This window comes from Aquarana catesbeiana, linkage group LG06 (genome assembly GCF_042186555.1).
Source record: "Aquarana catesbeiana isolate 2022-GZ linkage group LG06, ASM4218655v1, whole genome shotgun sequence".
Classification (NCBI taxonomy): domain Eukaryota; kingdom Metazoa; phylum Chordata; class Amphibia; order Anura; family Ranidae; genus Aquarana; species Aquarana catesbeiana.
Genome location: NC_133329.1, coordinates 236,953,319 through 236,969,133, shown reverse-complemented (window position 1 = coordinate 236,969,133; position 15,815 = coordinate 236,953,319). Strand labels below are relative to the sequence as shown.

At 44.1% G+C, this 15,815-nt stretch overlaps 1 protein-coding gene across 2 annotated transcripts in view; it reads right to left on the bottom strand.

Moving 5' to 3' along the window:
- Positions 1-14,140, bottom strand: part of NABP1 (nucleic acid binding protein 1) — a 37,434-nt gene extending 23,294 nt beyond the window's left edge. For both annotated transcript variants that reach the window (XM_073633095.1, XM_073633096.1), the window contains exons 1-3: positions 13,777-14,140; positions 13,493-13,631; positions 3,766-3,837 (exon numbers count right to left, since the gene is read on the bottom strand). In XM_073633095.1, coding sequence (XP_073489196.1) covers positions 3,766-3,837; positions 13,493-13,631; positions 13,777-13,867 — 302 coding nt within the window. In that variant the 5' untranslated portion in view covers positions 13,868-14,140. The remainder of the gene's footprint in view (positions 1-3,765; positions 3,838-13,492; positions 13,632-13,776) is intronic.
- Positions 14,141-15,815: the final 1,675 nt, after the last annotated feature.

Below are 15,815 nucleotides of genomic sequence, written 5' to 3'. Positions count from 1 at the left end.
GACGGTCTGAAAACCAATCCCTACAACTTAACGTTTACTATGGAAGCGAATCAGTCCACCTTAACGTTCTTGGACATTACCATCCTGATCAACCCCGATAGAACCATAGGGACAACCCTTTTCCGTAAATCATCAGCAGGAAACTCTCTCCTGCATGCTACCAGTTCACATCCTTTACCACTCAAACAATGTTCCCTATGGACAGTATTTAAGATTAAGGAGAAATTGCAGTGAAAATGCTCACTTCGAATCCGAGGCCAGAGCACTGAGAGAGCGTCTCAAGGCACGTGGCTATAGTAATAAATGCCTTAAAAGAGCCTACCTCAGGGCCAAAAAAAGTGACCGCAGCCAACTCATTCATGGCCGCACAAATCCAAAATTAGACCCTGGCTTAAGACTAATTACAACCTTTTCTGGACAACATCAGCAAATGCGTGATCTGCTACAAAAGCATTGGTATTTGCTGATGGGTGATCCCAATGTATCCAAACACCTAAAGGATCATCCTGGGATCACCTACAGACGATCTCGGTCAATTAGGGATCACATTGTTCACAGCCACTATGCCCCACTGTCCGCAACTGATACTAAAAACAAGGGAACTAAACCCTGCCATAAGTGTGACTTTTGTAGGTACATCTATGCATCTCGCAATATCATCCTCCCAAATGGACAGCTTTATAATCCCAATTTTTTAGCCACATGCCAATCCATCGGCGTGGTTTATAGAATGATATGCGAATGCAATGCATTCTACGTGGGGAAAACCAAACGTCCTTTTTTCCATCGGATCAGAGACCATGTCTCCTTAGTGACTAAGAAAAAGATGGAAACCCCCATAAGCCGGCATATGGGTTTATGTCTCCAATTTGATGACAGTAAAATGCACTTTTCTGCCATGGAGTATGCACCCCCAAATGAAAGAGGGGGAGATTACGATAGGACTTTACTGCAACGCGAGACTAAGTGGATTTTTACTTTAAACGCTCTGAAACATCCGGGCCTGAATGATGTTTTGAGTTACAAACCCTTTCTTTAAATTTTGTTTCAAATATGTTTATTTCAGTAACTTTTTTTTTTTTTTTTTCTTCACACCACCATCTACAATTTTTTTTTTTTTTTTTTAATATATATTTTTTTATTCCATTTGCTATAAATAATTAAATATGAATGTTTTATTTTTTATGTTATTTAACATTTATAGTTTTTTCATTCATTTTGATTTTTATAGATTTTTTCTCCACATCAAGGTTTTTGTGCGGTATGAGTTTCTTTTCCAGCCCGTTACCTTCTCTCTCTTTGGCATGTACGGACACCCGGGGCACTCAGCAATTCAGCTCCTAATCAATGTTTTGACTGCTCTGTTGCCCCTTATTTGACAACCAGTGCTGTCTCTTTCCTCCCGGCTATCTATTTATGCGGAACATCACGCCTAAATACTTGTCTTCAGTCTTAGGGCTTCCGTAGTGCCACACTCAGGGCATCGGATATTTAAAGATGGCCGCGGGTCAGTCACATACATCTGACACTGCTGACGCTTGTCTCCGCACAGAAGCCGGGATACGTGCGCATGCGCGGTTGTTAGTCCGCAGCGTGACGGCGAGTCAGACGCTGTCACGCTGGAGAGGTTTAAAAAGCAGGGTTTTCTGTCATTCCCCTCCGATACGCTGGGCAGATAGACGTTCTCTACGCTAGTGCTGTCACAATTGGTTCTGACCACTACAAGTTCTTTTGTTGTTCTTTCACTTGCTTATGAAAAACTTACTATCTATCTTATGCATTCAAACCTAGCCCATTTTTTGCTTGCATTTATAGGCTCTTTGCGGTAGGCTGCAGGCGTTTCTCCAGGCTTGATTACCCACCACTTGTTTGTGGGTGCTCTAATCCTGTATGCTGCCCATTTTCCGTCTGTCATCCTGCTGCATGTAAAGAACCATTTATATGTATATACAGCAATCAGGCTTTCTACCATCCTTCAGATGTGGTTTCTGTTATCTGAGAATTGACTCTACTTACCACATTTAAGGTATTGAATTATATCCATATCCCGGATGCTCTCACCCCTCTTTATATTGTCAATGTTAGCCTACTTTATCCACTTAAGTTGATACCGATTTTTGTAACACCCCTGTATTTGATTTTTCTCCTTTTCAGAGAATTTCATCTACTCTGAATTTTTTATCCCTCTCTGCATGCTTTTTCAGTGAGGTGCAGACTGGAGGGCAAAACATCTGCCATGCACAAATCTATTTTTTAATATACATCTCCCTTTCCTTACGGGTAAGATCAAAAAAGAAAGGAAATTTGTGACGTGGTGTTTTTGTTTTTTTCTATATACAAAGCTAGAATATAAATCTATATATTGTATTTTTTGTTTGCATGGTTTATATATTTCTCCTTTTGACTTAACCGACATACTTATGATTGTAAATTTACTAGCAGACATAAAATTCTTATTATGTTTTTTCTACCTTATAGTTGATCAAATACCACAGTATATCTCCTGAAGAAGCTTAAGAAAGCGAAACATGTTGAGAAAGTGGTATCAACCTCTGTATCAATGAATTATTTGCTTTGTAAACATACTTTAGTGTTTTTGACTTATGTCTGTTTCCCGTTTTTAAAGATTGTCAAATAAAAGATCCTTTTATTCTATCTTTTTTACCTTATTTATCCCAGCACCGTTAAAAACGCCGGGGCCAGCCCATGGCCTCAATGTCCCTTTCCTTTACAAACGTATTTTCTGGGATGTGGTGCTCTTGATTTTTCCTCCTTTTAATTTTTTCTAAGCATAAAAGTTGCTTATACTTCCCAGATCACTTCTCCATTTAGAAAAGCTAAGCACAGGAGTGCTAGTGTGAATGAGGCCTATATGTGGCTAAAAAAAATGTTTAATGGCCATCATTACTGTTCCTTAAGTCATTTTTTTTTTTTAGACCAGATTCTAAAATCACAACAATGTAAAGTACAACACACATAACCAGAATAAACTAAGATGCATTTTTTTTACCAGGAGCAAATCACAGATTCACTGTATTAAAGGGGTTGTAAAGTCAGAAGGTTTTTTATCTTAATGCATTCTATGCATTAAGATAAAGCCTTCTGTGTGCAGCAGCCCTCCACATACTTACTGAGTCCCATCTGTCCACGAATGCCTCAGCCGTCTCTCTCCCCTGATTGGCTGAGACAACAGCAGTGTCATTGACTCCCGCTGCTGTCAAACTCGGTTAGCCAATCAGGAGAGAGAGGGGGTGGGGCTGAATGGAAGCTGTGTGTCTGAATGGATACACGGAGCTGTGGCTCGGCTACCCCTATAGCAAGCTGCTTGCTGTGGGGGTACTCAACAGGTGGGAGAGGCCAGGAGCTAGGGACACAAGAGAAGGATCTGGGCTGCCCTGTGCAAAACCACTGCACAGAGGAGGCAAATATAATATGTTTGTTATTTTAATGAAAAAAAAAAAAAAAAAAAAAAAAAAACACGAGACTTTACAATCACTAAGTATTTTTTGTAACAATTATACTATTTAATCTGTCAATGAAAAATTAAAGCATAAACTTATGAAGTCATTTTTGCAACAAGTTTGTTACACAAGACATTTCCTTAGTCTCATTAAACACCTGCTTTAATAAACAGGCCTCTTTACAAAGCTCAATAATTCAAGCTTCAATTTATTCAAAAGCAGGGACTCATGCATGTTGGTTGCAAAGGTTTTCTTTAATCAGATGTAGTACCAATCTTGGCATACAATAAAACAAAGTACTTACTCTCCTATCTTTTGAAGCTCGCCTCCTCTTCCACTGTACAGTGTTAGGCATCCTTTCCACAAAGAAGCATACCTTAAATGAGATGATTGCACTAGATTACATACATATACAACTTTGAATTTGAAACCTAAATAGTAGAACAAACATGCTGGAAACATGCAACATTCAAGCAGATTAGAAGAAGACAGTCTAAGGCTCCTTTCACACTTGTGCGACTTAAGATGCAACTTGTGAGACCCAAAATCGCAGGAAATGTCTTGTATTTTTATGAGAGCTGTCCCAATTGACACTACTTTTGATCCGACTGACACGATTTCAATGCCAGAGAGTGTAAAAGTCGCATCAAAGTCAGACTCCAAAGTTGCAGTACAAAATTGCACAACTTTGAAGTCAGCTAGTGTGAAAGGAGCCTAAGGCTGCATTCACATCTGCATGTTCTGGGAATGAGTGTTGTGCTTGCAGTGCCATTAATGGCACCCAAAAACGTGGCCAAATGCTCCAAAGCACAGTAAAGCGCATGCCAAGCTCTACTCCCAAAAAAGGCGCAGTAGCTTCTTTGAAGCATTTGCTACAAATTAATTGCCTGCCCTACATGTGTTGTGCAATAATCGCAGAGCCACGCGGTGGCGTGAATGGGGCCCCCAAGTCTTCCATAATTACTCATTCCTCCCCACCCTCCAAACATACTCTGCTTCCCAAACCCACTGAAAGCAGATGGATGCTGATACAGTAGTAGCACTGAAAAGATGGACTTTTTAAGCAGCTAATCAGCTAGAGTGTGAGCGGCACAAACACACCCTGGTTAGCAGCTCAGGTGTAGAATGTCAATAGGTTTCCCAGTAACAATACTGAAAAACACATGTAATGCAAAAGGCTTTTGGCAAACGGTCCTCCGAGCTTTGACTACACCATTTCAAACTTCTAGTGACTTCCTGTTGACAAGACAGCATACTTTGCAATTGAGTTATTTAAATTTAGGCAGTAAAAGGATTAAAGTGTATGTAACAAATGAACGTCATCTTTTTACAACCTTGGGGCATGCTAAATATACCACTGAAAAAGCATTCATACATCTGTTCGATAAAAAAAATTGTTGACCCAGTAGTGACAAACACATGGGACATACTGGCACACAAATAAAATAATGTAGCAGTTCATCCCATAGGATAACACAATACTCCCAACTGTGTGCGACTGACCACTACTACATGAATGGCTTATAACACAGGGAGCAATTTTTAGCATCCGATCAGTTTCTACACCCACTTACTGTGCTATTACACCTTTCAAGTAGCTTTGGGTCCCATTCACACTTGCTCATGGAGGCGTTTGCGATTACATGCAGGAGACCAAATGGGTTCCTGACGATTAGCTGCAGGCTAAGCTGCCACCGAAAGCAACGATAGGCTGACAGCTCCCGCAGCTAATCAAGGTCATTCTCATGGAGTAATTACCTGCAAATGATTATTCCTTGATGCAAACATAGCTGTCAGACTGCCATTGATTTCAAAGTTGCTGCCACCTGCAGGAGCCCCTACTGGGTCTTATGCTTGTAATCACTAACAGCCCAATTCACAAATGTGAACGGGGCCTCTGACAAACCTTCCCTATCTCTACCAAACACTGAAAGTTTGAATAGAGAGTTTCACCTTAAAGTGGATGTGTGCTTTATTCATACAAAAACAGGTTTAACTTCTGCCCTCCCCAGATCCCCTTGGTGGCAGAAAATATACCATACCTATTACTTACAAGTATGAAGAGCATTTAACTCAATGGCAACACTGGTACTTTCTTGCTAACCACTTATGAATTTAGCACCGTCATATGGGGTTAGGAAAGTATACACCCTCTGTGTAAGCAGAATGACAAGCAAATCTTTTCATGTAAAGTCATACATTTTGGATGTAGCATACAAGGGTTAAAACCCATCAAGTTTTTATGTCTGTGTCCCTGCTATGGGGATGTGCTTCCTCCTAGTAACCAATGTCAACAGGACCAAAAGTAAAGGAAAATAAGTTTTGAGTTGTCACCAGTACAGGAATAGAGGGGAATCTTCCACTGTGGACACTTGTTCTGATGACAACCTGTTGAAAGATGTCCAGACAGATTTCTTTAGCTTTTAATGAAAAACGCTGAGACTCCTCCATCCACACTAATAGCTCAGATGATCAATGTTCCCTGCCAAGCTACTGTATTCTGACAGGCCCCTTCAACAAAATTTTCAACAGGCTCTTTGCCAAATGGAGCGGCACCAGCAGGACCATACACTGCTCAATTTTCACATGATCAGAAATCAAACAAAATTCAAGCAGTGTATTGCCATCCTAAGAGTCAAAGTTCATATAAAAGCTGCAGTCGTCACAGTACTTAAATAACCAATGGAATCTCAAAGTGCTTGCCACAGATGTTGTCATTCCAGAATCAGATATGAAAATATGAAGTCACCAGCACTCCATATAAATGTGCTTCACATATTTATTATGAAGACTTCTTCACAATACAGACATTTTAAGGCCTTACGGGGTTCCTTCCTTAAGGCAACATAGTGACGTCACTATTTTCAAAACTTGTCCAAAGAAGAATTTACATCAGAGATATTTAATCTCAGACAATTGCAATGTCAGAAATGGGACACATATGGCATAAAAAACAATAGGCGTTTTAACCATTCCCTAATCATTTAAAATGAAAAAATGTTTTTACTTTAGATATGCCAGTTGTGCCATGCATGGGTAATACATAGATTTACTTTAAAATTCAAATAGGTGGTGTTCCTAAATTTACTGTAAGGGCTCACTCATACAGAGGGCTGTAAACTGCAAAAAGTGTATTTTGTGCCCAGAAGTCACAGGTGTTGTGTACAGCAACCAGAAAAAAAAAAAAAACAGACTGCAGCTGCACGCTGGTAACAGCACATCTAAGCATTTAATACTCATGTGTGATTACCATAAAACAGCAGCAGCCGGTCATTGATTTGTACAGACATCATCTATAACTCACTCACTGCCCAAGAGTTTGCCAAAGACAAGATTGATGCAATTTGTGAGGACACCTCCACTATGCGTACGTCTTCCCCACCCAACATACCCTGCCTAACAGCACATTCAACACTCTCCGCTTTTGCGTTGGCTATTACAGAAGAGGTTACAAAACTTCTCAGATGCCCACCTAACCAACTGTCCCTTGGATTCTGTTTCCTCACAACTACTCTTCTATCCTATGCTCCCTCACTCACATCTTCAATCTCTCCCTCTCTAGTGGCACCTTCCCTTCCCCTCTAAAACATGCGCAGATCACTCCCATACTTAAAAAGCCCTCACTGGACCCCACCAACCTGAACAACTTAAGACCCATTTCATGGCTCCCATTCACCTCTAAACTTCTAGAACACTTAGTCTACAATCGTCTTCGCGCTTACCTCAGTGAAAATAACCTTCTTGACCCCTTGCATTCTGGCTTTCGCTTGCATCACTCCACGGAAACTGCCTTACTAAAACTCACTAACGATTAACTGCTAAAACCAACAGCCAGTACTCCATACTCCTACTTGACCTCTCTGCGGCATTTGATACTGGTGACCACCTGCTCCTTCTCAATAAACTACATTCTCTTGGCCTCCGAGATTCTGCTCTATCCTGGTTCTCTGCCCATCTATCTCTGCCTATCACAGCGCTCCAGTGTCACCTACAACTCTGTCTCCTCTCCATTGCCCCTTTAAGTGGGGTCCCCCAAGGCTCTGTTCTTGGACCCCTTCTCTTCCATCTACACCTCCTCCCTTGGTCACTTGATAACCGCCCACGGCTTCCAATATCACTTATACGCCGATGACACCCAAATCTGTCTACTCCTCACCTCACTCCTTCAGTCTCCTCTCGCATTACTAATTTACTAACTGACATATCAGCATGGATGTCGCACCACTTCCTTAAACTAAATCTCTCTAAAACTGAGCTATTAATATTCCACCCCGCCCATGCCCCCCTCCATGACTTTTCCATCAAAATCAACAATGCAACTAGTCAGTCTCTCCCCTCACGCCAGGGTACTAGGTGTAATCCTAGACTGACTTGTCATTTCTGCCTCCAAGTCCAATCGTTGTCAAAAGTTTGTAGAATTCACCTCCGTAACATCTCTAAAAATCACCCCTTTTTAAACAAATGAAACCACTAAGCTCCTCATCCACTCCCTTGTTATCTCTCACCTTGACTATTGCAACTCCCTTCTCATTGGCCTGCCTCTTCATAGGCTATCCCCTCTTCAGTCTATCATGAATGCTGCTGCCAGACATACACCTTACCAACAACTCAGTGTCTGCCCACCCTCTCCTCCAATCACTACACTGGCTCCCAAACACCCAGTGAATTAAATTCAAAATACTAACATACAAAGCCATTCACAACTCTGCCCCAAGCTACATCACCAACCTTGTCTCCAAATATCACCCAAATTGTCCTTTCCGCTCTTCTCAAGACCTACTCATCTCCAGGATTTCTCAAGAGCCTCTCCCATCCTCTGGAACGCGCTACTTCAACCTGTCCGGCCTGCCTCTACTCTTGCTACATTCAGGCGATCCCTGAAAACTCATCTTTTCAGGAAAGCTGATCACGTCTCTAACTAATCTTTTACCACTTCCATCAGCTCATTCACCACAGTTACAACCTTTTGTACCACCTGCCCTACCCCATTAGATTGTAAGCTCTTCTGAGCAGGGCCCTCTTAATCCTCTTGTATTTTATTGTATTATAACTGTATTGTATCCCTTTTATATTGTAAAGCGCTGTGTAAACTGTTGGCGCCATATAAATCCTGTATAATAATGATAATAATAATCTATATGCAACGACTGACTCCCAGGAACAGTACTACTTTTTGCTGTGTATGGCCCTCTGTACCCATGTGAATGAACCTCAAGTGTAAACTCTAGCAGGACATTTAAGTCACTCAGCACCATCACAAAAATTGACTTTTCAAAATATACATTTCATTTTTTTTTTTTTATCTCTGTAGTATGCTTGCATCAACTTCCTGCATTTGCTCCAGCGGTGGCTGCATTGCATTTAGTGCAGGATCCTGTTGATCACAAACACAGAACATGCCTACGCGATCAGCATTGCCAATCACATAGGGGTTTATTTACTAAGGCCCCTTTCACACGAGGCAGACTCCGCCTCGGTCCACCGGCTCAGCGGGAGATCTCTCCGTTGATCTCCGCTGAGCCGGCGGATGACAGGTCCCTCTCTGCTCACTGAGCGGGGAGGGGCTTGTCAGGCGCCGCTGCCGCCTATGGAGGGATCGGATGAAAACGGACAGCATGTCCGTTTTCATCAGATCTCACCCGATGTGATAGCGACGGACCTGGATGTAGGGCCATCCGTCTGCTTTTAGCGGATCGGACCGGGTCGGATGTCAGCGGACATGTCTCCGCTGACATCCGTCGCTCCATAGGCTAACATGGAGCACCCGTTCAGGTCCGCCGTCAAAACTGACAGGCGGACCTGAACGGTCCGATCGTGTGAAAGGGGCCTAAAACTGGAGCACTCGGAATCTGGTGCAGCTGCACATGGTAGCCAATCAGCTTCTAACCTCAGGTTGTTCAATTAAGCTTTGGCAATAAAACCCAGAAGCTGACCAGTTTCTATGCAGAAGTGAGGCTGATTTTGCACTCGCCAGCTTTAGTAAATAAACCCCTTAAAGTCTTCATTGAAAGCACAAGTGACAGGTCGACAAGAGTAAAACTTAGGATATGAGGAAAGAGCATTGTTACCCTATAACAGACATGCCTGAACAAGGATAGTCATGGCAGGATGAACAGACATTTTAGAAAAGCTACAGAATGATGGGCTTTGAAAATTCAACTTGCAATTGGCTCCTGAAGTGAAATTAACATGTTACAGGAGAAGTTTATTTTTAGCGAACTTGTCCTTTAGTAAATCCCCCACCCAGGTGAGTGCAGAGTGCCAAGTTAAACCTTTAGGGCTCTTTCACACGGGATGGATCCATGTGGTTCCGCCCCGTGAACATCCGCTTGCTCAGCGGGGATCGCTCCGCCGATCCCCGCTGAGCAGGCAGATGGCAGGTCCATCGCTGCACTTGTCAGAGTGCCGCTCTCCCCTATGGGGGATCGGATGATGACGGAGAGTCCGTCACCCGATCCGATAACGGATGGAAAAGTAGGTTTTTCCTCCGTTACACGATCGGAGCGGGTCGGATGTCAGCGGACATGTCACTGCTGACATCCAACGCTCTATAGAGGTCTATGGAGGGTCCGTTCAGGTCCGCCTAAAAAACTGACAGGCGGGCCTGAACGGATCGTTCATGTGAAAGAGGCCTTACTGTGCACTCCTGCCTATTTGAAGATGTTCCTGTTGGTACTTCCTCTTAGCGTACACATGGCACGGGTCCATATAGGTGAGCTGTTCTCTAGCCATCCTGTGAAATACAGCTCACTCACTGGGCCATGGCACCTGGTGGCACCCAATGATGTGCCACCAAGTCATCCCTCCTCCAGCCACTGTCTGTAAGCTGATGCCTCCTGAGAGATATGATATTGATAGCTCAGGAGGCTGCGGGACCACTTTACATGTCATTGCCAGCTTTTCAGACTGGAAAATAGGTGGGAGGGTCACAAAGTGCTTTTTGAAGTGACGATCCACTGCAAGTGTCCTTCAGTTTAGTCGCAAAACAAGTCAAACAACAAAAATAAGAAAAAAAGGTCCCAACCTTTTCCATTTTTTTGGACCTAAACAGGACAGATCTGAGGTAGTCTGCGTGTGTCCATTTACATTCACGTGCCTATAGACCTAACATGGATCAGTTAAAGCAGTGGTAAATTCCGCTTTATGACTTGTACCCACAGGTAAGCATGTAATAAGGCTTGCCTGTAGGTACAGTGAATATCTCCCATACCGCTTAGGAGATATTCACATTTATAGTGGCCAGTGACACCACTGGCACATGCCCACTGCGTTCTGAATGGATGGCACACTCAAGTATGTGTCCATTGAAAGCGCTGTGCCGCAACCATGACTGGCTGTCATTGTGCCCAGATAAACAGCCAGAGAGCACAAACCCAGAAGACGACTGAGTGAAGATGGAAGCATTCAAACTAGCACATAATAACTTAAAATGCCCCGTCCACAGATCCCGTTGATTGGAACAGATACAGCCCCCGTAAAAGGGACTTAACATGACACTCTAGGTTTGGGGGGGAATATTTATTAAAGAACAAGCTCACTTACAGTAAACTTGTCCTTTAAATCCTTCACGCTGCCCTTTAAAGTATAACTAAAGGCAAACGTGTTTAGTTTTGGATAGAGTGGAGGGGGATTAGAACACTAGTCAGTTTTTATTGCTGTCTGTGCCCACATTAAGGAAATTCACCCTCTATTTGTCCTGTTTACCATTATCATTGAAAGTAAAAGAAAATCCCATATTTTTGGTTGTCCCCAGAACAGTAATAGAAAGGAAATCTTCTAATGGGGACACTAGTTCTGGCGGCCTGGGGGTCCCCAAGAGATTCCCTTAATTTGCAGGGATTTCCTCTCACTTCCTGTTTTGGCTATGGGACAGGAAGTGAAGGGAAATCTCCCCAATTGGACACAGATGGCCAAAAAAAAAAAAAAATAAACCAACATGGGTGGAGGGTTATTATAAAACTCCTTTACTGGAGGGTTATTATAAAACTCATTTACTTTAGCCAAAAAAGAAAAGTGTTGCCTGTAGCTCAATGCCAGGAGGCAGTGCAGAGTCCATCATGTGACCACTGTGATTGGCTCACATTACCAAGAGGCCATCCTGTTGGCTCCCGATCAGAAGATGTGACAGAGCTGTTGGAGACCACTGTTGGAAACATGCTGCAAGCACACAAACCTCAGACCACCATTAACACATGTGCTGCAGCTGAGCGTTAGACAGTTTTCCTGTCACCACATATATGCATTGAGCAGTCACCAACAGGAACCCCCGCATCTGCCTGTTATACGTAGTCACCTGAGCCCAGCTTGCACCAATGTACTATGTATATGACATACCTGGCCAATGCCTCTGAAAGCTGGAAAATAGACACCACTACTCCAACGATCCTCACTTGCTTCTAGGCATCATGCCGCACACCTGATCTCCTACATTCTGAACATAGGTGGTCATTTGCTGCTGAATGAATGCAAAGCGTTCTCTGATTTGTCAAAGTGGGATGATGCCATTGTACATTCCACATTTTCCAATAAAAGAATGCTTTGCATTCACTTAGAGTGCAAAGCATTCCCTGCATGGTGCCTATGCCAAGTGGTCAACCTTTGTTCACAATGCAGGAGAGCAGCCACTCAGCGCAGGATCTGGAAGCAAGTGGAGATCACTGGAGTAACGGTCTACTTTAGGGCCCATATACACTTGTGCGACTGGGCATGACAAGTCGCAGCCCACTGCTTGCAAAGGTACATGTTCAGATTGGTGCAACTTAGTTGTAGAGATTTTGAAAAGGTGCCTGTGCTACTTTGGTCCAATTGTTTAAAGTCAGATCAAAGTTGCACCAAAAATCATATCAAAGTCATGCTCCAAAGTCGCACTGGAAATAAATGCGACTTTGGAGACACTAATGTGAATGGAGCCTTAGTGATTTCTAGCAGCATCAACCAGGTATGGTAAATACATAGTTACACTGGGCCAATGTAGCCAAGTAGAACATGCCGATGCCTGGAATTATTCTTTCAGGCCTTGTTCACATCTAGGCATCCCAGATCACAGGCAGAATCGCCGCAATTCTGCCCACGATCCTGAATCGCAGCACGCCCATGTTATCCCCGTCACTTCCAACGACACCCTAATTGCGGTGTGATTGTCGCACGACAAAGCGTGCAAATATCACGGTACACTTGTCGCCCAAAAGCTCTTTCAGGGGACAGGTGTACGGTCATTCAATGGCAAAATTAGGCCGCGATTGGGGTACCATTGGAAGTGACGGGGATCACAAGGAAGTCCCACGATTTGCCGTGATTAGGGATCACGGGCAGAATTGTGCCAATTCTGCCTGCGATCAGGGACTCCTTACATGTGACGTCCATTCACACCAGGTGCGGTGGAACTACAGTAGGCAGGTATTCCAGCGCAGTCCCACTGCATGAGGCAAAATGCATCATCTCCGGTGTGGCTGGCTTACACCACTGCGTTGGTGCGTGCTAAAAAAAAAAAAAAAAAAAGTGTGCGGTACTCTTTTTCCAGTGTAGCACAGGCCATCGCACACGGGTGAGAGAAAGCTATGAAATGTGACATTTCAATTAAGTTGGTAAAAATTAAAATAAAGGGCACAGCATAGTACGCTGGTATTGGTGCATAAGGATGAGCGCAGGCGTGTTCGCAAACAGCACATGCAGAGCCCGCCAGGAAGTGAGCACTGGGGAGCGCTAATCACAAGCAGTACGACATCTCCAGATCTCTGCAGCCGCACATCGGGAAATGTCTCACTGCCTGTGATTAGCACTCCGCAGTGCCAACTTCCTGACGGGCTCTGCGTGTGCTGTTTACGAACACGCGTGAGCTCATCCTTATTGGTGCATCAATACTACGCTGGTCTAGCTGGACCACGCGCCAGCTACTGCAATGGTGCATCAGGTGTGAATGAACCCTAAGTGTTTGGTTGTAGATGTGGACCATACCACTACCCATCCTGTGGATCATACCAAGTGTAAGTAAAGTGGTGCGCACACCTTTCAGTACACATGTGAGCACATACCCTCTGGTTAACCGAATTATGTCTCCGGGCTGAATAAGGCTTCCAATTTCATCCCACACGGAGACTGTGATGCTCCCCGTTTTATCTGCCACCTTGCACGACCTCACTTCATGACCATCTTTAGTTTTTGTGACTCTTCCTGTATGAAGGTAGGAGAGGAAAACACAAGTTTAGTCATGCCAAGGACACCAGAGCCCTGGACTGGGCACAGCACATGATGGGGGGGGGGGGGGGGGGGGTCTCCTGCTGCATCCGGCTCACCTACCGTCCTCAGGGACACTTACCGATCTCCAGCACTATAAAGACGACATTTAAGTTTTTCTGCCCGGTCTTTATGTCTTTTATAGACACCAACGAGTCGTTTAGTAAGTTCATGGTGGTGAGAGAGGAGCGCCGGGCATTACTGGTCCCAATCCCCGCTTCACCCTCGTGTGTGGAGAGTGAGGAGGACGGACCCCGGGGGCTCCAATATCACAGGGCGCCGCTTACTTGGACACGGCGGCTACAGTACAGCACAGAGTGTGGGAAGTCACAGCTCTATCACTGGACACCTCGCTTTATACGACGCTTCATACAACACACCAATAAATACTCCTCCTCCCTACACTACACAATGTGTGCGAGCATGTGCAGGGTCACCTCTATATATAACAATAGAACATACCATTATCAAAGCTCCACGGGGAGCACCTAGTGCCATTCAAGTGACGTTCACTCCTAAATTACCGATTATTTCAGAATAGTTATCACATTATTTGAGATGGAACTGTACACCTAACTGTCTGAGGGCCAACCGCTACGAAATAAGGCGTAAAACTGCAATAGTAACGTCTAAACTCCCCGAGGATGTAAATGGTACAGCCTCTTGGATCAGCTCGTTCTTTTCTAACGAGTGTACAGAAAAGTATGACGGTGATTGGATGGCCGGAGAAGATGGGGGCGTGGCTCAGGCTTCTTTTGTCCTCTCTGACTTTACCACGTTCAATGATGGCCCGGGGCCGGAGCAGAGGGCGGCTGGATGCGGGTAGTGTTGGGTGTATACTATTGTCACAGGAGGTGAATAACAGCGCGGTGTACAGCTTATGTCCTGGCACTGAGTAATATATAATACAGTACAAGGAAACCCTACCCTTATTTGCCCAGCATCCTCTGTAGTCACAGCTTTGTACTTCTTGGCAGCAGCACATTTCTACCTCTTTACAATGGAAAACGTAGGCCTCATTCACACTGGCAGCATGGAACCTTTATGTATGTGTGGTAAGGCCTTATTCACACTGGCAGCATGAACCTTCATGTGTGGTAAGGCCTCATTCACACTGGCAGCATGAACCTTCATGTGTGGTAAGGCCTCATTCACACAGATATGCTGTTCCACACAGCCGTGCAAAGCGCCCAGAGCCACGATGACATCACTCCCATGCATGCGCGCGGGAGCACGTACATGCCATTGCTTCAGTGCGCATGTGCCGATGACGTCGGCACATGCAAATACAGGGGATATCTCCTAAACTGTGCAGGTTTAGGAGATATCCTGGGTAGCTACAGGTAAGCCTTATTATAGGCTTACGTGTAGCACAAAGTGGTCTGTAAGGGTTTACAACCACTTTAAGGGCATGTGGCCTGGTATGATTCGGGGGGGGGGGGTTACTCGTTCACCACCACCCCCCTTTCCTGTCCTGCCAGGCGGCAAGCTAAGATTGGGGGGACCCACGCCATTTTTTATTTTTTTTTTGGAGTGGGGGTTCCCCTCAAAATCTATACCAGACCTAAGGTCTGCTTGAATTGAATTAAATGATATTAAAAATTAATTTTCCTTTTTGGGGGGGACCCACGCCATTTTTTATTTTTTTTTGGAGTGGGGGTTCCCCTCAAAATCTAAACCAGACCTAAGGTCTGCTTGAATTGAATTAAATGTTATTAAAAATTAATTTTCCTTTTCAATCTGCAGCTCTGTCATTTTCTGTAAAATGCAATGCAATATGGCAACCTGGAGGTGTTCACAGATGGTGTACAGTACACCCCCCAGTTAGGTAATTTCCTGCTTCTTTGGCTTACTGATTTTCCCAGAAGTCTGCACCGTACTTTTGGCATCCCCTGCAACAAAAAGGTCATTTTTGGTGAGATACTCCCAAAGGGAAATCACATCTAAAGGGATGCAGACCCTGCCACTTTCCTCATTAGAGCCCTGCAGGTGCAGCAGCTGATTGATAATTATAAAACCACTCCCATACAGATTCGCATGAACACAGACATACATACACATGGTTATTTCTTCAGGATAACAAAAGGTAGGAATCTGCAGCAGAGTTTGTTAAAATCCCTG